The sequence below is a fragment of the Erinaceus europaeus genome, chromosome 13, assembly GCF_950295315.1.
Source record: "Erinaceus europaeus chromosome 13, mEriEur2.1, whole genome shotgun sequence".
Classification (NCBI taxonomy): Eukaryota; Metazoa; Chordata; class Mammalia; order Eulipotyphla; family Erinaceidae; genus Erinaceus; species Erinaceus europaeus.
In genome coordinates this window covers 6,085,974-6,110,100 of record NC_080174.1, presented here as the reverse complement: position 1 = coordinate 6,110,100, position 24,127 = coordinate 6,085,974, and the positions used below count along the sequence as shown (strand labels likewise).

Here is a 24,127-nt window from a genome sequence, read left to right as displayed (position 1 = left end):
CCCCACCCGCGCTCACCCTGAGCTGCCGCTGCAGAAGCTCGTTCTTCTCGGCCTCGGTGACGCGCTTCTCCTCGTTGCGGTCGCCCTGGATGCCCTCGCTCGACAGCTCGGCGCTGAAGTCCGTGAACTCGGGGCCCTCCTCCTGGGGCGCCTCCTGCACGTGGTAGTTGACGGGCTCATAGGTGGGGGGTGGTGGAGGCGGGGGGGCCGTCATCACCAGGTGCAGCTCCTCCTTCGTCTTGACCAGGTCATCCTGCGCTTCTTTGGCCTGGGGGGGTTGGGGGGTGCAAGGGGAGGTGAGAGGGCGCCCGGGCTCTCCTGCCCACAGTGCCAAAGGAAGCTCGGCACTTCCCCAGAGACTCTCGTCCCCTCTCCCGCACTGGGTCTGCACTTGCTGCAGGCGTCTCCGAGACAAGAGGTTCTCCCCTACGGGTGGGCTCTGGAGGCTTGAACCCGGGTCCTTGTGCATAGTAACACGTGCGCACCGACCCCCGGCCTCACCCGGTGCTGCCACTCCTCCACTTCGTCCTCCTTGCGTCTCCGCGCCTCCTCCAGCAGGGCGATCTTGGCCGTGTACTCGGCCAGCTCTGCAGCCTGGGGGAGAGGGGTGTTTGGGGGGGGGTCACCCCAGGGTCCTCGGGGAGTGGATGCCACCATTTCCCCGGGACTCTGCGTCTGCCGTGCCCCCAACCCACAGGTCAGCGCAGCCTGGGCGGGGGGGGGGGCCCCCATCCTACCAGCTGTTCCTGGCTCTTGATCTGGTCCACGGCCTGGCGCTCCAGCTCCTCCTTGGCGCGCAGGGCGGCTACCCGGTCCGCCTCCAGCCGCTCGGCCTCCTCCTGGGCGCGTCTGCGCTCCTCCTCCAGCTGCAGGGCGCGCTGGATCTGGTCTGATAGCTCTGGGGGACGGGGGCAGGGCTGCTCAGCTGGGGGGTCAGGGCCCGGGGCTGCCCACCTGGCAGTGGGGCTGGAGACATGGGGAGTGGTGTGTGTGTGTGGGGGGGGGGGGGGCTGAGGAGCAGAGCAGGGGGGACATACAGTCCCCCACCCACACGGGGGTGCTGGGACACGAGCACCGTGCACTTGAGTGTCTGCAGAAACTGTCCCCAGGGGACCTTTTACTTAAAGGTATCTTGCTGTTTTTATTTTGGATAGAAACAGAAACTGAGACAGAAGGGAGAGACAAAGGAGAGAAAGAGAGAGAGAGAAAGAGAGATGGAGAGAGACCTGCAGGCGTGTTTCGCCACCTGAGAACTGTCTCCTGGCTGGTGGGGACGGGGGGCTTATACACGAGTCCCCGCAATGGCAGTGTGCACTCTACCAGGTGCGGCTCCACCGAGCCACCGGTCATCTCGGGTCTCTGACACTTTTCTGGGCCGTGATCCAGGAGCTGCCACCTTGCTCAATGGGGCCGACCCCCTTTGCGTCGCGTCTACACCCGCGGCTAACAGAAGCTACTCTGAGTGAGGCCATGGGTGCAGGAGACGCAGCCCCCCAACTAGAGAGCTGCTCAGTTTAAGGGAGGCTTCCCCCTGGCCCCCCCTCAATCCCACCTGGGTGCCTGGGAGCAGCTGGTCTGGGCCTGGGTCTCTGTCTCCACCCGCTGATCCCCGGCGCCAACACCAATGCCCCACAGCAGCGGGGACACGTCGAGGAAGTCGCCCCCCTCCCATGAGTGGGGTGCAGGACCCACCTTTCTCGGCCTTCTTGGTCTTCTGCTCGTAGTCCTGCAGCCGCTGCATCAGCTCCTCCTTCTCTCTCAGCATTTGCTCCTTCTCGCGCTCCACCGTCTCCCGCCGCTTCTTCTCCGTCTCCAGCTGCTGCCTGTGTGTGTTGGGGAAATGGGGGTGAGCAGGGGCCCTCTCCCTGCGCCCCTTCCAACCAGAATCCCCTGTTCTCTGGCGGCAGCAGACCTGGGTTACAGCAACTGGTGGGAACCCTCCTTCCTCAACCCCGCTCGCCTGTCCTATTCCCAAGACGGGGTCCCGGAGCCCCTTGGTGCCCCTCAAGCCTGATGCAAACAGGACCCAGGTCCAAGCTTATCACGGGGGCTCGGTGCTGGCAATATGGACCCAACACCGCTCCCAGAAGCCACATGGACCCCCATCTTATTTGACAGGATAGAGAGAAATTAAGAAGGGGATACAGCCGGCTTAAGGATCCGGGTTCGAGCCCCCGGCTCCCCACCTGCAGGGGAGTCGCTTCCCAGGCGGTGAAGCAGGTCTGCAGGTGTCTGTCTTTCTCTCCCCCACCTCTCTGCATTTCTCTTTCTCCTATCTAACAGCGACGACATCAATAACAACAAGAAACAAGGGCAACAAAAGGGAAAAATAAATTAATTAAAAAAGACGGACACAGACAGCGGCACCTGCAGACCTGCTCCACCACTCGTGAAGCTTCCCCCTGCAGGTGGGGAGCCGGGGCTCGAACCGGGGCCTGTGTGCTTGGTGCCAGGTGTGCTCTCCCGGGTGCGCCAGCGCCCTGCCCCGCTCCAGGCCTTCTTCCTAACAGTGGCTGGAGCTTTCGGTATTCCATCACACGCCGCTGCCACAGGCTCACGTGACGACACGGCGACCCAGGAGAGTAGGGCACGAGGCCAGGCCAGGTAGAAAGGGCGCCGCCATGGCCCTGGCAACCAGTTCCGGTCCTTGCCGGAAGTCTGCTCCCTGATCTGGCTCCCGGGAGCCCCGCCCCTGGAAGCCCCGCCCCGCCCCCGGAAGCCCCGCCCCCGAGCTCACCGCTCCAGCTGCTTCTGGTGGCGCTCCTCGCGCGCCTGCGCCTTCATCTGCTGCACCTCGATGGTGTCGGGCTTGCGGCGCCGCATGTACAGCTCGTGGTTGCCCATGCACAGCTGCAGCACGCGCTTGTTGACGCGCAGGCGCGGTGCGTAGAACACGAAGTCCTGGGGGCGGGGCGGGGGCGGAGCTAAGCAGGGAGCCCCGCCCCCCGGGCCTGACCCACCCCACCCCCAAACTTGGTTCAAATGCTGCTGGGCCGGGGTTCGAGACCCTGGTCCCCCCCACCTGTGCGGGGAGGCTTCAAATGCGGTGGAGCAGGGGTGTAGGTGTTTCTCTCTGACCCTCTCTGTCTCCTCCTACCCTCTCAGTTTCTCTCTATGGACACTGGCAGCAGTGGATTTGCCCAGCCTCAGCAATAACCCTGGTGGCATTAAAAAGGGGGGGGGGGAGGGACAGTGGCATACCCACTACCATGTGTAAGGACTCAGGTTCAAGCCTCTGGCCCCCCACCGGTAGGGAAGAAGCTTCACAAGTAGTGAAGCAGGGCTGCAAGTGTCTCTTGTCTCTCTCTGGCTCTATCTCCCCCAAAGCTCTCAACTTCTGTCTCTATCCAGTGAAATAAAAATGGAAAGTTTAAAATAAAGTTATTTAAAAAAGAACAGAGACCAGAGCAGCAACCAAACCCAGAACTCTACCCACTGAACCAACCCTGCTGGCCCTGTTTACTACAGGGACACAAGAAGGGGAGGGGGTGCGGCAGACAGGATCCAGTGACAATATGACTTAAGTACAAGTTCTGGGAGACACCTCTGGGGTGGTGTCTAAGCCCCTAAGGCAGGCAGATCTCAAAGCTTCAGGGGAGCCTCCTCTCTCTTCCCTTGAAATGGGGGGCTCCTTCTTCGTTCCTTGTGGGGAATAAGACTAGCAAGTCCGATGCAGAGATGGGATCTGGGCTGCATCATGGAGGCACGGGCCTGGGATGGTCCCTAGCCAAGAGCCATACCCGGGGACCTGCCGACTGGAGCCCAGGGCCTGTCCCCAAAGTACCCATTTTCTAACGGTCAAGCCCAGAATTCCAGCCTGTCCTGTCAAAGTTTAGAAGCCAAACGTTCTGAGCAATGAGAATGTCTTTCCAGGGATCCAGGGATCAGAGGGACTCCCTGCCCCGGAGATGTGGGTGCACTCGGACCCTCCGTGTTAATAGGGCGAGGCAGCAGACAGAGCTATGTTTCCAGTCAAATAAATAAATAAAGGTGGAGACTGCACATTTGGGGACCGAGCTGGTGTGGGAGACGTTACTTGGGTGTGTTCCCAGTACTCTGTGGGTGCCAGCCGCCCCAATGTCTGGACCCCAGATGCCACCCGCCCCCCTTATCCCAGCATTGTCACCAGGAAACCATCAAAACAGACTCTCCCTTCAACCTATGATTTTGGTTTTTAAAAAAATGTCTGGACAGGTTCTCAGGAGGAAAACAATCTTTTTTAAGAACCAGATTTCTGGGCAGAGAGCAGAGCCCCTCCTCTATCCTGCCACAGTGCCAAATGGCTTACGCCCCGAATAGGGGCTGGGCAGTGGCGCACACGTTTTCCTGCTTAAGGACCTGGGTTCAAGCCCCCGCCTCCCCACCTGCGGGGAGCTTCATGAGTGGTGAAGCAAGTCTTCAGGTGAATCTCCCTCTCTCTTATTTTTTAAAACCTGGATCATAAGCTTATTTACTTATTTATTTCACCAGAGCACTGCTCAGCTCTGGTTTATGGGGTGGTGAGGGGCACTGAACCTGGGACTTTGGAGTCTCAGGCATGAGAGTCTCTTTGCATAACCATTATGCTATCTACGCCCCTCCCCCTCCACTCTTAAAATTCTCTCTGTCCTATCTAATAAAATAGAAAAAAGTGGTCTGGGAGGTGGAGCAGTGATAAAGCTTTGGACTCTCAAGCACAAGGCCACAAGTTCGATCCCTGGCAGCACATGTGTCAGAGTGCTGTCTGGTTCTTTCTCTCTCCTCCTTTCTCATAAATAAGTAACTAAAATTAAAAAAATAAATAAATAAAAATAAAAGGGTGGGGGATGGGCAAGAAAAAAGAAACGGTGAGCTGGTGCTCCAGGCATCAGCAATAATTCTGGTGGCAATGATAATAAATAATAATAATAAAAGAAAATTATTGTTAGTTTATTTCCAAAATTTGCCACCAGCTCACAACTCTGCCACCTCCAGACTGTAAAGCCCCTCTCTGGGGAAACCCCTCCTCTCAGGAGGTGGGGACACAGCTGCCTGGAGGGTGAACCTGGGGGCAGCCATGCTGGGGTACAGGGCTGGCCTTCCTTAGCTCAGCCAAGTGCCAGGCCAGCGCCCTGTGCCTCAGAAACACCACACTCATCACCGAGCAGAAGCCCAGAAACTCACAACTGTCCCTTTCTTCTCACGGGGGCGAGGGACCCTGTCGTCTCCCACTATGGGACACATAGAAAGAGAAGCCCATGGGAGCTGGGCTGTAGCGCAGCGGGTTAAACGCAGGTGGCGCAAAGCGCAAGGACCGTAAGGATCTTGTTTCGAGCCCCCGGCTCCCCACCTGCAGGGGAGTCGCTTCACAAGTGGTGAAGCAGGTCTGCAGGTGTCTATCTCTCTCTCCCCCTCTGTCTTCCCCTCCTCTCTCCATTTCTCTCTGTCCTATCCAACAACGACGACAACAATAACTACAACAATAAAACAACAAGGGCAACAAAAGTAAATAAATAAATAAATGAAATTTTTTTAAAAAAAAAGAAAAGAAAGAAAAGCCTGTGACGGGGGTGGGGGTGGGGGTGGGGACAGGAGCAACTCACTGGGGCTTTCTTGTCGATGGGCTTGATGACGAACTTCTTGTCGCTGAAAGAGATGTTCCGGATCTCACTCCAGGGGAAGCCGATCTTCGGGGTGAGCCTGGGGTTGAAGCAGAGTGAGGAGGGGGCATGTGGGCGTGTGGCCCCCCCAAACCACGGCTCTGCATCTAGTTGGACGGCAGCACCTTTCTTGGACCGCCCCCCCACACACACACACCTTCTCACTCTCCCCATCTCTGCAGTCTTCTGCCAGGGCAAAATGGGGCTACGTTACTAATCTGGGGAGCACAGGGCCCCCCAAGATGAAGAAACCCTGCTTTTTCGCCTCTTTATCAAGGGATGTACCTCGCTTCCTCATTCTCCAAGAGGAAGTGGGGCTTCATCGCTGAAGCCTGCAGCTTTATAACCATCTGAGTGGTCCCTTCCCCCCCGACCCCCCGAAAGGCCCAGGACCCCAACATTAGACGGGTTCCTTTGGGATCTTGCCAGAAGACCAGCTGCTAGAGGGGACTCAAGAGAGGCCCCGTCCAGGCCTTTGAGAGAAAGCACGCGGGACTGTCTGTCCTACCCCGCGTCCTGTCAGAGCCAGGCAGAGACAGGGAGCCGGGTGGTGGCGCAGTGGGCTAAGCGCGCGTGGCGGCGCAAAGCACAAGGACCGGCATAAGGATCCCGGTTCGAGCCCCCCAGCTCCCCACCTGCAGGGGAGTCGCTTCACAGTTGGTGAAGCAGGTCTGCAGGTGTCTATCTTTCTTTCCTCCTCTCTGTTTTCCCCTCCTCTCTCCATTTCTCTCTGTCCTATCCAACAATGACATCAATAATGGCAACAATAAAACAAGGGCAAGAAAAGGGAAAATAAATAAATAAATAAAATCTTAAAAAAAAAAAAAAAAAAAGAACCAGGCAGAGAGGGAGATCCAAGAACAGAACTCCCTGAACCCCTCAGGTCTCCCTGCCCAATGGGAGGGGACAGAGGCAGCAGGCGTGACAGAGAACACAGCAGCAGTTTGAACCAGCTCTGATGGCAGCTGTCACCCTCCCTCCTGCCACCACCAGTCTCCCTCCACTGTGGGTCCAGGCCCCTCTCAATGGCAGGTCTGTAGACAGGCCAGAACTCAGCATTCTGTCCCCTCACTGTATTTCTCTATACCCTGAATGTGAGGTTCTCAGCATCACCTGCCAGGAGTGGCCCTCCCCTCTCCTCCTGGAAAGGGCTCAGAGGTGCCCCAAATGGACCAGTTCTCCCGCCTGCAGTCTTATCTCAGAACCCGGGAACCATAGCTCCAGCGGGGGGTTAATTTCACCAGGCTGGGGACACCCACGCCCCTCCCCAGCAGCTAATGCAGTTAAGACCCGCTTCATAGCTGAGTAAAGAGCCAAAGGGAAAAGAGGGTCCTGGCTGGCTCCTCTGCAGAGTCCTTTCCCTGAATGGAGTTTGCCGGCTGGAACCATCTTGACTCCCACCTATCCAAACACCCTGATGTTTTGCCTCCTGTCCCCAGGCTGCAGTGCCAGGTGTTAACAGGGAAGCCCTCACACACCCCCCCCACCTGGCCTTGGGGCTTCTAGAAAGAAGACGTATGAATCCAGGGACCCGGGTGGTGCACCTGGTTAAGCGCATAAGTTACAGTGCACAAGGATCCAGGTTCAAGTCTTCAGTATGCACCCGCAGGGGGGAAGCTTCACAAGTGGTGAAGCAGGGATGCAGATGTCTCTCTGTCTCTCTCCTCTCAATCTCTCTGTCCTATCTAAAAAACAAATAAATAAAGTGGGGGGTGGGGTGGGGAATGGCTGCCTGGGAATGGCTGCCCCACCACAGCAGTAACCCCGGTGGCAAGGAAGGAAGTCAACAAACTTGTGACCAGAGCCACTGCCACAGGGAGCAGAGGCAGCAATTAGGAGCCACCAGAGGGTTCAAAGGACTGAGCTCAAGTCTGGACAGAAAGGCCATTGTCTGTAGGATCTTAAGCCTCGAAGAGTCTAAATCTCCCTGGTGAGATTAGCTCAAGGCTCCCTGAGGCCCCCCACCCCTGCCTGGGGTGGGGCAGCAGGGGGTGTCACTGCAGAGAGAATGGAGGTAGTAGAGGGCCTCCCTCAGCCCTCCTCCCCTGCTCTCAGACACTCCAATCTGGGCTGGAGAAACACTGGGGGCTGGGCGTTGGTGCACATAGTTAAGGGCACACATGTTACCGAGTTCAAGCCCCAGTCCCTCCCTCCCTGCAGGTGTGTGTGGGGGGAGCTTTATGAGTGGTGAAGCCAGGCTGCAGGTGTCGCTCTCTCTGTCTCCCTATTCCATCCCAACGTCTCTCTCCCCCTCCCCCCCAAAATAATCAAATTAAAGGAGAAGAGAAACACTTTCGGCTGCCCAGAGGTCACGGAGGCCAGCCTGGATGACCCTCAGGTCTGGCCGGATGCCAGGTCTGTCCCTCCCCTCCTAGCCGGGGGACTCACCTGTCATCCTTCTCGTAGATGTTCAGCCCGAGGGCGTCCACCCCCAGCCACAGGTCAGTGCCTTTCTTGTTCTTGATCTCGAAGTAGTTGATGCCATACATCTCCAGGTCCTGGGCGATCTTCAAGTACTCCAGCATGGCGCTGTCCCTGCGGGGAGGGGCGGGGCGGGGAGCATCACCACGGAGCCCACTCCCACACCGCCCAGCGCAGGGAGGGGGGATGGGGACCAGACGGCACATCCGAGCTTTCCTGGGTGCCTCCGACCCACCCGCCCTTGATGCCAGGACTTCAACCCCATCTGCATATGCAGTGAAGCAGGCCTCATGCCGGGTGAGTTCTCTCTCTCAGGCTGGTGTGTCAGGGAAGTCACCCCCCCCACCCCGGGGACTCTAGAAGCTTCACAGAGACTTGAGGACCAACCCCAGGCCCCCCCAAGGAGCTCCGGGGAGCAGCTGAGCCCAGAGAGGAGGGGCCAGGGCTGCAGGTTCTGGTGGTTTCTGACTCCGGGACGCCTCTGTCCCCTGTCCCACTCCCAGCCCCCAACCCGTCCCACATCGAGCGTTGTCACCCCTGGGTGCCCCCTGACCACTCCCAGCTCCCAACCACGGCCCCCAGAGGGGTGGTGTGCCCGGGGCTCCGGGTTCGAGCGTCAGCAGCTACTCACTTGAGCATACCGCGGTGTTCGGCGTGCCACACCTGAATGCGGTCCTCCCACTGGTCACGGGTGAGCTTGTGCTGGTCCATGACTCTGCGGGCGGGGGTAGGGACAGGCAGTCACCCCCACAGCCCCCACCCTGCAGAAAAAACCACCCCAAACCCAGACCCGGCACTGGGCTTTGTACTCCGGATACCTCTCAGCCCGGGCAGGTTTCGAACCCGAGGCTGGCACAGTCATGGAGGAAACAGGATCCCACTCTTGACAAAGTCTCTGACTGCTGCTGTTCTATTTTGTTTTGAAAAGATGGGGCCAGAATGGGGGGGGGGGGTGTCTGGCAGAAATAGCTCACCTGGGGGCCAGCCCTAATGAGGCTGGTGCTCTGGGGTTACCCACCCCTGACCCCTGCCTCCAGGGCTATCGCTGGGGCTCTGTGCTGGCACTACGAATCCACTGCTCCCTGAGGCCATTTTTCTCCATTTTATTGGATAGGACAGAGAGAGACTGAGAGAGGAGGGGGAGAGAGAGAGGGAGAGAGAACAGAGACACCTGCAGACCTGCTTCACTGTTTGTGAAGCTTCCTCTTTGCAGGTGGGGAGCAGGGGCACGAACCCTGGTCTTTGCACATTGTATTATGTGAGCTTAACTGGGTGCGCCACCTCCCGGCCCCCCTTTCTTTCTATCTGAAAAAGCTGGTCTGGTGTGGTGAAGTTCCTACTACTTAAAAACAAAACAAAACAAAAGAAAACACACACAAAAAGGAAGCGGGGAGCACAAACTGTAGTGGCGGGCACAGCAGGACGGCCCTCACCTCTGGGGGATGAGGCGCTCGGAGCTCAGGTAGCCCGCCTTGTGGGTCTCCTTGTTATAGTCCCCAAACTTGGCCTGCACGGCGTAGGAGCCCAGCAGCACGGCCGTCTCGGGCGGGCAGTAGATCTCGTCGCTCAGGATGCCCTCCTTGACTTGCAGGAAGAAGAGCTTCTGTGTGATGTCCTGAATCAGCTCCTCTGACACGTCCTCAGGGTAGAACTTGGCCCGGAACTTGAACTGCAGGGGGCTCTCCTTCCGCACCTCTTGGGCGGACACCTGTGGGGAGGGGGCCAGCCCGATGCCGTCAGCACCCAGGATGCTCCCATGGGCCCCAGCGCCGGCCCCCTGCACCTGCCCTGAGCCCCCTGAGCCGAGGGTAATCAATAGGCTTGAGGCTCCAGACACAACTCGGATGATTCCAGAAAACCTGAATCTGGAACCATCCTGCGTGACCTGGGGTCTGGATCCAGTCCAGGTGGGGGTCCCGGCCGGGACTGACTGCAGACTGACTCCCAAATCCACCCTCTCCTGACCTGGCTTCTGGTGGCTCAGGGGATTGAACCTGGGGTTTTATCCCCAGCCCATTTTATTTTATTTTAGCCTCCAGGGTTATCAATCGGGCTCAGTGTCAGCACTATGAATCCACTGCTCCTGGAGGCCATTTTTTCCATTTTATTGGGTAGGACAGAGAGAAACTGAGAGAGGAGGGTGAGACTGAGAGGGAGAGAAAGATAACACACCTGCAGACCTGCTTCACTGCTTGCAAAGTGACCCCCCCTGCAGGTGGGGAGCTAGGGGCTCGAACCAGGACCCTTGTGCAGGTCCTTGAGCTTTGCACTAAGTGTGCTTAACCCGGTGCGCCACTGCCCGGCCCCCAATTCTTTTTATTTTATCTTTTCACAGTTGCCCATGGGTGTTTAGCTGAGAATCATTCAGCGCAGGCTCAGACAGAGCTCGCCGGGTCCTCACAGAAACAGGATGATTCATGGCGGACAGAACAAGACTCCTGATCTCCCCAGAGCGGGAGAATGAGGTGGAGCCAGAGCAGAGGCTGAGAGCCGCCCAGGTGCTCTAAGCGGGTCACTGTCCCACTTGCCCCCCACCCCATGACCAGCAACAGAAACCCCAGGGACAGAGGGACAGAGTCCTGGGCTGGCCCCACCTCCCTCACCTTCTTATCCAGCTTCAGCCAGGTAGGGAAGCCCTTGTTGTCCACGTACTGCAGGCCAAAGTACCACACCTCTCGCAGCCCGATGGTCCTCACCACCTGAGGGGGCATGACACACACAGGTGAGCAGCATCCCCTGGTCCCTGGAGCCCCTCCCTGCAGAGCTGTGAAATGACTCCTTCCTTTCCTCTCAAGACAGAGAGAAATCGAGAGAGGATGGGAGACAGAGACACCTGCAGACCTGTTCCATCGCTTGTGAAGCCTCCCCTCCCCGCCCCCCGAAGGTGGAGGCTGAGGGCTTGAACCCAGGGTCCTCGAGCATGGTAACTGGTGTACCACTGCCTGGCCCCAAAATGAGTGAGTCCAGGCGCCAAGTCAGGGCCCACCCCCGGGCCCCTCCATGCTGGCACAGGCTGTGCTCAGGGCTGGTGGGCACACCCAGGGCAGGCTGGAACATGTGTGGGTGGCAGGTGTGTGTGACTGCCCTCGATCTGTATATCTGCATCTGCATCTGGGGGGGGGGGGGAAGGGCTCGCTCCCTCTAAATTTCTGGCTGTCTCCAATAAATAAACACAAAAAGGAAAGAAGTCTAAAATATATAATAAGGGTGGTGGGACGTGGGCAGGAGGGATGGGTACGCCCTGGCGTCACACTTGCTTCCTACCCACACTCAGGGATGATCTGGGGGTCCCCCCCCAAAGATGATGACTCTGTAGGGAGACCCTGAGCGGCTCAGACCCCACCCACCCGCCAGGCTGAACCTGTTCTCTGCTTGCTCAGAGAACAAGTCCGGATAAAAGCGCGTGAGCGAGCTGAGCGGTGTTCAGCCCTTCGCTGGGACAGTGAGCACAGGAGACCGCGCCCGGCTGTCACTAAGGAAAAGCCACGCACACGCCGCACGCACACCAGGGCCCTCAGGTCTGAGCCGCACCTGGTCGAAGAGCTGCTTCCCGGTGGTGTTGGGCTGGATGGCAAACTCCAGCTCCGCGTCCATGGTGGTGACTCGCACGTTGATCTGCAAGGCGCGGGGACAGGGACACGTTAGTGTGGGCACCTGCCCTTGTTGTCTCAGCTGTCACTCCCTCCCCACACACGCCCCACAGCCATGGGACAAGGGTGCTGCACAGCACACAGACAGACAAAACAGACAGACAGACAGACAGACTCAGGATCCAGAAGGAAGCCCCCTCCGCAGTGGGATGACTTTTTCTGACAGACACACGGAAGGGCCTGGCGGTGGTGCACCCAGTTGAGTGCACACGTCACTCTGCACAAGGATCTGGGTTTGACCCCAGTCCCCACCTGGAGGAGGGGAGCTTCACGACAGGTGAAGCAGCGCTGCAGGTCTGTCTCCCCCTTCCAGCTCAACTTTTATTTTTAAAAGAAGGGGGGGGGGGCATTGGCGGACGCAGCAAGGGTCCAGGCCTGCCCTCAAGCTCAGCTCTGCGGAACCCTCTGGGCTCACTTCAGTAGCCATTCCCGCACCTTCCTCTTTATCATTGTTTTATGAGAGAGAGAGAGAGAGGACACACTTTTTCTCTCCTGACCAATTCGCCACCCACTGATCTGTTTCCCAAAGCCAAAGGAGCAGGGTGTCAGGGATACCTCAGACCCCCTCTCCCAGCTAAAGTGGAGGAGAGGGGATGAGGACACACGCCCAGGACAGGGACTCACGGGGAGGAGGGGCCCTCCGGGCTCTGAGCCCCACCCCCTGTGAATGCTGCCGCGAGGCTGGGTGTGCAACATGGGTCCTGTGGACAAGGACCCCCCCACCCCGCGATCATATCCACCACGGGGACCCAGCCTGAGCCCCAAGAAGCCACGGTGCCCAGGTGTGGGCTTCCCCAAGGACCTCCCCCTGAGCCCTCACCATGGCAACATCCAGGCGGGCAGGACTGCAGGTGCGTGCGGGGGGGGGGGGGGGGGGGGGGGGGAGGCAGCTCATGGGACGTGCACCTGTGAGGCTTTGGGTTCGATCCCCAGTACTTACAACGCTTGAGCCATGCTCTGGCCTCTTGTAGGAGGAGGAAGCGGGGAAGGGGAGAAGGAGGAGGGAAAGAAGCAGGAGAAGGGAGAACAACATGAAGGAGGAAAGACGGAGGGAAAATAAGAAGGAACAAAGAAGAGGAGGAAGAAGGGAGAAGAAACAGAGGGGCCGGGTAGGTGGTGGCGCACCTGGTTAAGCACTCATATTACAACGCACAAGGACCCAGGTTCAAGTCCCTGATCCCCACCTGCAGGCGGGAAGCTTCACGAGTGGTGAAGCAGGGCTGCAGCTGTCTCTGTCCTCCCCTCTCTCTCAATGTCTCTGTCCTTTAAAAATTAAATAAAATATAAAACAGAGAAGGAGGAGGAGGAGAATGAGGATATAGCAATCTAGAAGGGAGGGAGTTTCTGGTACTGAGGAGACCAGAGATACAACAGGAGGCAGTCAGGGCTTGCCCCAGCTCCCCGTCCAGCGACCTGACTCCGACCTGGGGACTTTGGCTTAGCAACTAAGGCCAGTTTGCAGACGCCCAATTCTCGGAGCAGTGGTGTCTCTGCACAGAGCCGCCTTGGGTGGTCCTGTCCCCCTCCCAGCCCACCACGTGTTTAATCCAATCCCTTCTTAACATTCTGCTCTGTCTGTGGGTGGTGATTAAAGTTTTAACTTTGCTTCTGTGTCCTCAGTTACTCACGCAGGCTGACCACATGTTGGGGGCGGGAGAACCATAGGGGTGGAGGGGGGGATGGACCTAGATGCTCACTGAACAGTGCATGTGCCCCCCACAGCTGGACACTCAGGAAGCAGAGCAGTAGGAAGGAGACTGTGACGTCACACCCCAATCTTGGTTTCTGCCCCCCCCCCCCCCCCCCCGCCCCAACGCATGAACCCAGGCAGGGTTCACTTGTTACAATCCCAGATAAATGGAGCCAAGACCCCCAAGCTGCTAAGCTGTCCCACAACACAGGGTGGAGAAGGACATTCTTGGCTGGCTGGCTCCGAAGCCTGGCGCTGTCCCAGCCAGCTCAATAAGCTAGAGAATTATTATTACATCCAGAAATTCAGAGGGAAGGGAGAGAGAGACATGGACACACCTGCAGACCTGCTTTACCACTCGCAAAGCTTTCCCCCTGCAGCTGGGAACCAGGGCCTCAAACCTGGGTCCTGGCACATTGTAACATGTGTGTTCAAACAGGTGTGCCACTACCTGGCTCCAAAGCTTTTCTTTCTTTTTCTTTTTTTTTAAACTAGAGCACTGGTTTATGATGGTGTGGGGGAGTGAACCTGGGACTTTGGAGTCTCAGGCATGAGAATCTTTGCATAACCATTATGCCACTCACGGGCCCCCCATTATTAACAAATTCACTTATTTACTAGACAAAGAGAAATCAAGAGGGAAGGGACAGATAGACAGGGAGAGAGAAAGAGAGACAGAAAGATACGCCACTGAGAGTTATTCTTTCTACGGGACCTTGCAGCTCGGAAGATGCTAGTCTCTGAGTGGCACTTTCCCCCAGTGGCTGAGTCACTATAAGAGGAGGAGCCGGTCAGCAGCCATCTTTGACAGAGTGGCCTTGGGGACTGGGGTGGAGCTCGGAGCCCTTTCCTGCTTCCTCCAGAGAAAGGGCTGAGTGTCTTTTGTTGGGTTTTCTTCAGGGAATAGCCCGAGGGAGGAGGCTTTTCCAGTGTGCAAGGGACAAGAAACCAAACCAAACAAACAGGATACTGAACTGAGTGAGAAATATAAGAAGACACTTTACTTGTTGTCCTCATCTCGTCCTCCCTCCCGGCTCTTCCCTCACTCATCTCCTCCCCCTTTGGGTAAGTGAATCCAGTTATACTAGTTAGCTGGCCTTTGGGGCCTGTTCACTCCCTCCTGAAAAGACCTGACAGGGTGTAAGGTTACCTCCCCAATCACAGCTTTTTACAGAATCTCATTCAAAAGGGAGCTATTCTTTGGGAAACTGGGAGTTTCATATTTTAAAGGCCAAAACAGGAAGGAGAGGGGAAAAACTTCCTCCAGACTTTTACCAACAGGCAGTCTCTTCTTAAAAGTCAGGCTGGGTTTCTCATTTTTCACATGGGGGACAACCGGGGAGATGGGGGCAGTGGTGGTGGTGTATAAATACCTACTGAATCCAGGGAGGGGGCGCGATTGACGTGTGGAATGTTTGGATTGCAGCCTCGGACTCCCAGCTCCCAGCTGCTGATAACGTCTTAATCCCCCACATTATCGAACCAGCCTAAATTTCAAGGCCTCACCTTAATTACACGGTGGTCTGACCTTTCTTAATCGTTGCAAATGTCAGCCCTGTTTTCCAACATTCCGGCTCCCTCCTGGAGGTGCCACCCAAGCCACATCTAGCAGCTCTCAAATATTTGGATTAGACTTTTCAAAGCCTCAGAAAAAAAAAAATCTGATAAGAGGAGGAAGCTGAGCCTGTCAACTTTCCTCCTACTGGCGAGGGGACGGGGATGCGGACGGGGACGGGTGACAGGACTGGTGGGCGGGTATGGCTGAAAGGCCTGGAAAAACCAGGCACAGCCAACCCAGGACACAACTGCAAAAAGCCTTTTCAGCTGCCGTTTCAGTTCCCCTAATTGAATAATGGGGGGAGGGGTTGCTGTGCCGGAAGCTTCACTTTCTTTAATAACAGCTTTGCTGAAATTTCAGCTACCCAACAGGAGACCCAGGCCCCTCAAATGGGTGTGGTCCCGTGTTTTTTTGTTTTTTTTTAAAGGAGATTCTCAGTTCTGCCACCAGCAGCCCTGCCTACTTTTAGAACATGACATCACCCCCCCCCCAGATACCCCAGACCCTGAGTCATTCGTTTTTCCTTTATTCCTGCCCCGAGGATCTATTTTCAGGTCTTCCAGAGATTTCCCTTTTCTGGACATTTCCTGTGAACGAAGGCTCATGTCACGAGGCTTCAGGGACCGGCTTCCGCGCTCTCAGGGTTGGCCCTGTCACCTCCTGCCGCTGGCACCTGACCAGTGACCCATCGGTCACCGGCTGGCATGGCTATTGGCTATTCTATGGAGACTTCAAAGGGGGCGGCTGGTGGTGTTAACCGTTTAAGTGCAAGGACCCGTGCAGGGATCCTGGTTCGAGCCCCTGGTCCCCCACTTGCTGGGCACAAGTCTCATACATGGTGAAGCCCTCCTCTCTTAATTTCTCTGTCCTATCCAATAAAAAAAGAAAAAATGGGGGCCGGGTGGTGGTGCACATGGTTGAGCGCACATGTTACAGTGCATGAGGACCCAGGTTCGAGTCCCCAGTGCCCACCTATAGGTGGAAAGCTTCACGAGTGGTGAAGCAGTGCTGCAGGTCTCTCTCTGTCACTCTGCCTCTCTATCCCCCCCATCCCTCTTGATTTCTGGCTGTCTATTCAATAAATAAATAAAGATAGTAAAAAAAAAATTTTTTTAAAACACAAAAATGGCCACCAGGAGCAGTGGATTTGTAGTGCCGGCACTGAACCCCAGTGATAATCCTGGAGATTAAGAAAGAGATAGGAGAGAAAATTCAAGAGAATCAGTGAAACTTTTACGGCCTATCTGGGGACTCAAACTACACTCCCTCATACTTAAACATTCTCTCTGGGAACAGCTTATAAAGTGAGGTGTCCTTCCCCATCTTGCCCTCTCCGGACACTGTAAGTAAGACTGAGTGAGTGGGTGGGTCCAAGTTCAAGTCCAACACGCCAGCACACTACAGCCAAGTGTATTCACAGTGTGGACCATCTGGGGTTCGAACACACTCTGCATGGAGCCCTGGTCACAGCTGTACCAGGAAGCAGGGCAGTCCCAGGCGGGGTTTAGGAGATTTGTCTACCAGATTCACAAAAAGATCCTCAGGGATCCTGGCAGGGGCTGGGTGGCTCTCAGACTTGAGGAGCCTACGGAGAGTTCCTGGGCCCTGGGCCCAGAGACTGACTCAGCCCGTTTGGGATGGGCGTTGGGATGGGCGCCCGTAAGTGGAGGCAGGACCCCGCCCAGCCCACAGGTGGGGCCACCCAGGTCCGGGAGAGGAGGCTTCCTGCTGAGCGTGCAAAATGTCCAGGTTGTGGCTATTTATAACCCGGGATGGGAAACTGACAGGGAATTGTCACCCTCTCGGACTGGGGAGACCCTGTCACAAAACTGGGTCTCCTTCTCCTTGTCTTGAGCCAGCAAAGCAGCAGGTCAGCCCCAGAAGGGTCGGGGGTATGGGGTGGGAGAGGGGAGGGAGAGAGGGAGAGGAAGGGCTCCTCTCAGGGCTGCAAGCTATTGAGTCATCTCCCTCTGTAAACCATCAGCCTCCACTCTCTGGGCTGAGTGTGAAGAGCCCACACAGGAATCCAGTCACAGAAAAACACTCCTCTCACTCCACCCCACCCCACCCCAAGGCCAGGGACTGAACTTGTGGGTGCCAGAGGTTTCTGACCACACATCACCAGCCTCTTCCAGGGTGTGTCCTACGGTGGCTATGATTATAAAGAGTTCTGTTCCTAACTGAAAGATAAATTGTCTGGGTTATGTCTGTATGCAATGGTCCCCTGTCACAATGCTTGTACATAACACACACACACACACACACACACACACACACACACACACACACACACATACACACGGCTTAGGGAAAAGTGGGCACCCCGGCTGAAAACCCAATTGCCACCCGTGTGCGACCTCATTCCACTTTCTAATAAGCAAATGGGGGGGGGGGGAGGACGCTTCATGAGCGGTGATGCAGGTCTGCAGGTGTCTCTCTTTCTCCCTCTCTATCTCCCCTTCCTCTCTCAGTTTCTCTCTGTCCTATCCAACAAAATGGGAAAAGATGGCCACGGGAGCAGTGGGTTTGTGGAGTTGGCATTGAGCCCCAGAGATAACCTTGGAGGGAGCCCAGAAAGCACGATGTTTGTTCCAAGGCTTTTTTTTTTTTTAAGCTAGAGAGAGGCCGGAATAAAACTGGTACGTGGTTACAGGAAGACATGGCTCTAAACACTCTGACCCAAGTGAGTAGAGCAGTCAAGTGAGAATGTTCTGGAATTTGGGTCTTCCTTTCTTTTTCTCTTTTTTTACCAGAGCACCGCTCAGCTCTGGCTTATGGTGATGCGGGGGTTTGAACCTGGCACTTTGGAGTCTCTCGTTGCAGAACCATTATGCTATCTACCCTCTGCCCGAATTTGGGTCTTTCATTGGTGGGTTCAATGACACTGCTCTGGCGATGCCTCCCTCTGGCCAAGCTGGGCTCCAAAACTAGCCCGGAAACACATCTAAGCCCTCACAATTTCCACAGGACTTTTTAAGGCACTGGAGAAAGTGGGACGTAGCTATATAAATACATTTTCTGAGTAAAGTAGCCAGCCCCAAGACTGGTCTGCAAAACAATGGAGAGTGGCCTTTGTAATGCCATTAAATCAGGGGAAAACGTGGCTATTCCTGCCTTCCAAGCCCCTTTGTCTCTTGTGCATCTTAATACCAAATTATTTTTATAATATCATTCTTCCTTTTGTAATTAAAAAAAAAAACTTTATTTATTGGATAGAGACAGCCAGAAATCGAGAGGGTAGGGAGAAATAGAGATGGAGAGAGACACCTGTAGCATTTGCTTTGCCACTAGCAATGTTTCGCCCTGCAGGTGGGGTGGGAGGGCTTGAACCCCAGTCCTTGGGCACTGTAACGTGCTCTCAACCAGGGGCGCCACCACCTGGACCTGGCATACCACATTCTTTCAAGATTCAACAAGAAGCAGAGAGAGGTGAAGAAGTTGGCAGGATGGCGCGACGTAGAAAAGTTTCCCCAGCACCAAAGAAAAGTGGGCATCCTGCTCCCCGGGTTTTCCAGGAAAAAAAAAAGTATTCCTGGAGAAATGGTCAGGCAGCTGAGAGCCACTCCCACGCACGGCATCCATGGAAAGCAAATGGCAGACCAGCGTTTTGACTAAGTTTTGGAACAGCAGGCCTGGCAGAGTCCGGCCGTGGCTGGCACCTGTGTCACCACTCTCCTGCCGCCCTGCACAGGCCAAAGGGCTGGTCGCTGAGCTGCCCGGACTCCCCAGGAGTCACGGGCTGGGCGGGCGGGCGGGGGGGAGACCACACCTGGGCACAACCAAGTCACCGGGGACAGGCAGCCTTCTGGTCACCTGGAGTCATCGCAGAGCCTGGTCTGGTGGTCATTTCCGACAGAGCAGGCACCCAGGATCGCTGGCGGCCTAACAGGTGGGGCTACGGGAGGGAGGGTGAATCTAACGAGTCCACCCAGAAACTAGATTAACCTGCTGAAATCTATGAGCCCAGCCATCCCCGACTCTGGTTGAGCAAGGCGTACAAATAAAATAAAATAAATCGGGGCCAGGTGTTGGCACACCTGATTGAGCACGCGTGTCACAACGGGCAAGGCCCCAGGTTTGAACCCCTGGTTCCCAGCCGCAGGGGGAAAGTTTTGTGAGTGGTGGTGAAGCAGTGCTGTAGGTGTCTCTCTCCTGTCTATCACCCCCATCCCTCTTGATTTCTGGCTGCCTATATCCAATAAATAAATAAAGATGATAATAATAAAATCAACAAATAAGCAGAGTCATTCACTGAACGAGTGTCGACCTGGTGCTAATTTCCATAACTCCAGATGGAGAGCCCGATCAGAATGCTTTACCCTCATTTTAAGGGTGCTGTAAGTTTTCTCTTTTGGTTTGGTCCGAGCACCTTGCTTCTTCGGAGATGAGAACAGGCGCCTGGAATGGGGACAGCAGGTGCCTGACAGCCTCAGGTCACTGGGGAGGTGGCACTGACTCATCTAGAGAGAATCCAGTGTCCCCCACTAAGGAATGCCAGGGCCACCTGGTTGGGCTGAAAAGGAGCAGTGGACTGAAGCTCTCAGTTCACCACACAGAGGGCACCGGTGGGCCGAGCGTGGGCTCCTGGCATAATGGGTTCAGGTCTCTCCAATTCTGTTATGATCTCTTGAATTTTATTTATCTTGGACAGAGACAGAGAGAAGTTGAGAGGGGCCAGGGGAGGGAGGTAGAGAGGTACCTGCAGGCCTGCTTCACCACTTCTAAAGCTTTCCTCCTGCAACATGGGGGCGGGGGCTTGAACCCAGATCCTTAAGCACAGTGCCTGCGCTCCACCAGGTGCAGCACCAGCTGGCCCGAGTAGGCTACTTATTCTTAAAGGGTCATTTATTTACGAGAGAGGAGGAGGGAGGGAGCCAGAGCATCACTCTGGCACGGGCCATGCTGGGGACTGAACTCAGGACCTCAAGCTGGAGAGTCGGGCGCTTTATCTGCTGCGCCACCCTGCCTCCCTCCCCCCGCAAGGCGGTGTTCATTCTGTCCTATTTTCAGTCTCCTTTTGGGTGCTATAAAACACCTTAAGTCAGGCAGTGAGAACGGTGGCCAGGAGGGGAGCCATTATTATTTCCCCAGGTCACTGTGCATGACTGTGGCTTTGCCTCCGTAACCTGGGTACCTGCTTGTCGCAGCAGCAGGAAAGCGACACCCCAGAACCGCAAGTTCTTCTTTCTGAGTGGCTGCTCTGGCCTCTGAGAGGGCCATTTCTGGACCCCTGACAGCTTCCTGCAAGCCCAAGGCAACTTGGGACACAGAGAGGAATGGCCCATAGCTGGGGTGGTGGTGATGGGGGGGGGGGGGGTGATCTCTGCCTGTCTGTGCTGGTTCCGCTTGAGTGTTCAAGGCCCAGTTGTTCTTTCTGGAGGAGGCAGCTGAGGTGGGGAGGCCTCTTTCCACATCTCGGCCAAACAAAGCAGCCAGAGCTGTGGCAGTGAGCAGCTTCTCTCTTAAATTTTACTTTACTTATTTATTATTGGATAGAGACAGAGAGAAATTGAGAGGGAAGGGGGAGACAGGGAGAGAGACAGAGAGACACCTGCAGCCCTGCTTCACCACATGCGAAACTTTCCCCCTGCGGGTGGGGACTGGAGGCTTGAACCTAGGTCCTTGCGCACTGTAGTCAGTGTGTGCCCTTAGCCAGGTGCACCACCGCCTGACCCCCCACTTCTCTGTCTTTTGTAAAAACGATCTCTGAGAGGGAGAACATACTAGAGAATCAGTCTGGCACATGCACAGCTGGGGATCGAACTCAGGATCCCAGCTGTGAGAATACAACATTTCTCATTCACTGTGCCACTTCCCAGTCTGCAAATTTCATCCCCTGCCCCTCTTTTAAACCAGAACCCTGATCAACTCTTGTTGACGGAGATGCTGGGAATTGAACCTGAGCCATCAGGCACAGGAGTCTGTTGCACAACCCCCTGTGCTGCCGCTCCCAACCCAGCGCAGTTCTTTTCTTACTAGCTAGCGGCAGGGGATAAATGGCTTTTCTGGTTCCCCCTGACTGTTTGCTTTTTAAGCCCCTTTCTCTGACTCTCCTGTACTGGAGTGACATCCACTGTGCATGCAAACTGACCCTGGATCTTTCTGAAAACAGCATCATGGTTCTGCAAAAAGACTCTCCTGCCTGAGGCTCTCTGAGGACCCAGGTTCCATCCCCAGCACCACCATCAGCCAGAGTTGAGCAGGGCTCAGGTTAAAAAATATATATATGGGAGTCGGGCGGTAGCGCAGCGGGTTAAGTGCAGATGGCGCTAAGCACAAGGTCCAGTGGAAGGATCCCGGTTCGAGCCCCCGGCTCCCCACCTGCAGCGGAGTCGCTTCCCAGGTGGTGAAGCAGGTCTGCAGGTGTCTGTCTTTCTCTCCCCCTCTGCCTTCCCCTCCTCTCTCCATTTCTCTCTATCCTATCCAACAACAATGACATCAGTAATAACTACAACAATAAAACAAGGGCAACAAAAGGAATAAATAAATTAATTAAATAATTAAAAATATATATACACACACACAAATAAAAATCAATTAATCAAAGAGAAGCTTAGTGCTTGTATCTCCCTTCTCCTTACCCTCCCCACCCCCCAATGAAATGACCAAGGTCGCTTTCTCCTTATCTCCTGAGCCGCTGGAGTTCTGAACTCTGACATGTGATTTCTGCTTTTCTAGCCGTGCCCCACACCTGCGCTCCGGCACCAGCAGCTTGCTGGAAATGGAGGTTCCCCGCAGACAGGAAGCCAAAAGGACTAACTGTGGGCTGGGCTCCACGCCCGCCCAGAATGTGCCAGACTGTAGCACACCGGCTTGGAGCACACCCACTCCTCCTCCCGGCTCGGTGGCCGTGCGTCTGTCTCCCACAGGACTCTGCCCACCTGCACTTTCTGACTCCGAGGAAAACGGCCGCTGAGACCATGACCTGTTTCCAGTACTCGGGTCACAGCACCCCTCCTCCACCCAAATAATATCATGGGAAGAGAGAGAGAGAGAGAGAGAGAGAGAGGGAGGAGCAGGCACTGCTGGGAACACACAGTTCTGTCTCTTCCCAGGGCACCAGAGATGAGGACTGAACCGTGATCACTGGACGAGATGGTTCTCAGGACTAAATCGCCCACTCGTCCCATTAGAACAGCACAGTGTCCTTCTCCACAGGTGCATGGAGACTGGTTCCCCGGGGCAGGGACTTCCTGCCCCCTCTCCCTTTGGTATCTTTCTTTTCTACCCTTGAATATACTTTTTAAAATTGTTATTATCTTTATTTATTTATTGGATAGAGACAGCCAGAAACTGAGAGGAAGGGGGAGATAGGGAGAGACAGAGAGACACTCATAGCCCTGCTTCACCCACTCACAAAGCTTCTGCCCTGCAGGTGGGGGATGGGGGCTCGAACCTGGGGCCTTGCGAACTCTAACATGAGCATTCAACCAAGTGTGTCACCACCTGGCCCCTACCCTTTAATATTTTAAAGCAAGATTTATTATCTTTTCATTCTTTTATTTTACCAGAGTGCACTGCTCAAGCTCTGGTTGATGCTGATGCCTGGGACTTGAACCTGGAACTTGAAAAAAAGCCTCAGGCGTGAGACCCTCTTTGCGGAACTACTGAGCTGTCTCTCCCGCCCCATTAAATATGACTTTCACCTAACCTTCAACGAACTGTCCTCAAGGCCGCTCCCTTCTCTACACATCCATTACCCTACCAACGTGGGTCAGAAAACAATTCCTTGATAGTTAAACTTTAGCCACGACTCAGCTTCTCGCCACGGCCACACAAGACACTTCTGACGGTTGTTTTGAACATTACAGTCCTGTCACAGCGGCCCCCCAAACAAACCTCGACTGTTCTCCCCACACAGATCCCACTTCAAGAGTCTCACCCAAATACTACAGTGGTGTGTCGCGTACACAGAGATCTGAACGCCGCAGAGGGAAGGGAGGGTGTCAGGAAAGGAATACTCTGCCTGTCCGCATAGATCACTGGCTGAACCCCACCTAACTGCACCAGGTGAGCCTCCTGGCTCATTGTACAAGTACCAGGGAGGCGGACAGTGGCACACCCTGTTAAGTGCACATAGCACCAAGTACAGGGGTCTGGGTTCAAGCCCCTGGCTCCCCACCCGGGACACACACACACAGGCTTCACAATAGATGAAGCAGGGCTGCAGGTGTCTATCTCTCTCCCTCTCTGTCTCCCCCTCCTCTCTCAATTTCTCTCTGTCCTATGCAACAAAATGGAAAAAAAAAGTGGCCACCAGGAGCAGTGGATTCATAGTGCTGGCACTGAGCCCTAAGCAATAACTCAGGAGGCAAGAAAGAGAAAAAGGAAGGGGAACTAGGAATATCTGTGGACACGCTTCTGACACCTTTTACGAGTAAACCCCCAGAAGCAGTGCTGGTACAGACAATGCCCCCACCCCCCTGCAGACTGGCAGTGGCATGGCAGACAGGGTCACCAAGCCTCAGGATTCCCGGAGAAAAGTGGCCGGGCCTCGGACTCAGCGCGGCTGCCACGCCAGAGTGACTGACACCCTATGTCTGGCTGACATCACGCTCTGCCCACCCGGGGGGTTTGGAAGCTTGGGAGGAACAGATCAAACACTCAGCACTGAAGGCACACTGGGGCTCGCTGGGGCTTCCCTCCACACTTGCTCAACTCCCATGTCAGACGTCGGGGTGACGGAGGTTTGCAGAAGCGAGGGGGGATTTCTGCCAAAGCGTGGGTTCCTAGGAAGCTAACAACGAAGCTGCCTGTGGAAGGGCTCTTCGCATCTTAATCCGGAGAACTTGTGTCTACTCACTGTCTAGTTCAGCATTTTATCTTAGTCAAAAGTCGCCCCCCCCAGCCTGGTCACTGGAGCACAATGGTTGTCTTTCTTACAGAAAAACCTCTCCCAGTGCCTGGACTTCCCCCCCTTTAAACATCACCAGACAGAGGCCTATGAGATGGAGAATGAGGCCAGTGTGAAGAGGTATGCCATGCTTAATTAGCAGACACCCGGCAGGCTCTCAGAAGGCTGACTGGAGCAGCTGGGGAATTCCAAACGCACTGGAAGTGAAGTGAGGTATGAGAGAGGGCTCCCGGCTTTCTCCCTGGCTCTGAAAGCTGACTGAGCTCCAGTGCTTCTGGTCGGGGCCAGACTGTCTGTACTGACAGCGCGACCACTGACTCATCCCAAGAATCTCCC

General features: G+C 55.5%; 1 protein-coding gene across 2 annotated transcripts in view; it reads right to left on the bottom strand.

Annotated features, from left to right (window-relative positions):
• Nucleotides 1–24,127, bottom strand: part of EZR (ezrin) — a 31,034-nt gene that overhangs the window by 923 nt on the left and 5,984 nt on the right. For both annotated transcript variants that reach the window (XM_007516254.3, XM_060205251.1), the window contains 11 exons: nt 11,571–11,654; nt 10,643–10,738; nt 9,473–9,747; nt 8,671–8,754; nt 8,007–8,153; nt 5,562–5,658; nt 2,738–2,901; nt 1,693–1,823; nt 738–898; nt 502–594; nt 17–268 (listed from right to left, as the gene is read on the bottom strand). In XM_007516254.3, the coding sequence (XP_007516316.2) occupies nt 17–268; nt 502–594; nt 738–898; nt 1,693–1,823; nt 2,738–2,901; nt 5,562–5,658; nt 8,007–8,153; nt 8,671–8,754; nt 9,473–9,747; nt 10,643–10,738; nt 11,571–11,654 (1,584 nt within the window). The remainder of the gene's footprint in view (nt 1–16; nt 269–501; nt 595–737; nt 899–1,692; nt 1,824–2,737; nt 2,902–5,561; nt 5,659–8,006; nt 8,154–8,670; nt 8,755–9,472; nt 9,748–10,642; nt 10,739–11,570; nt 11,655–24,127) is intronic.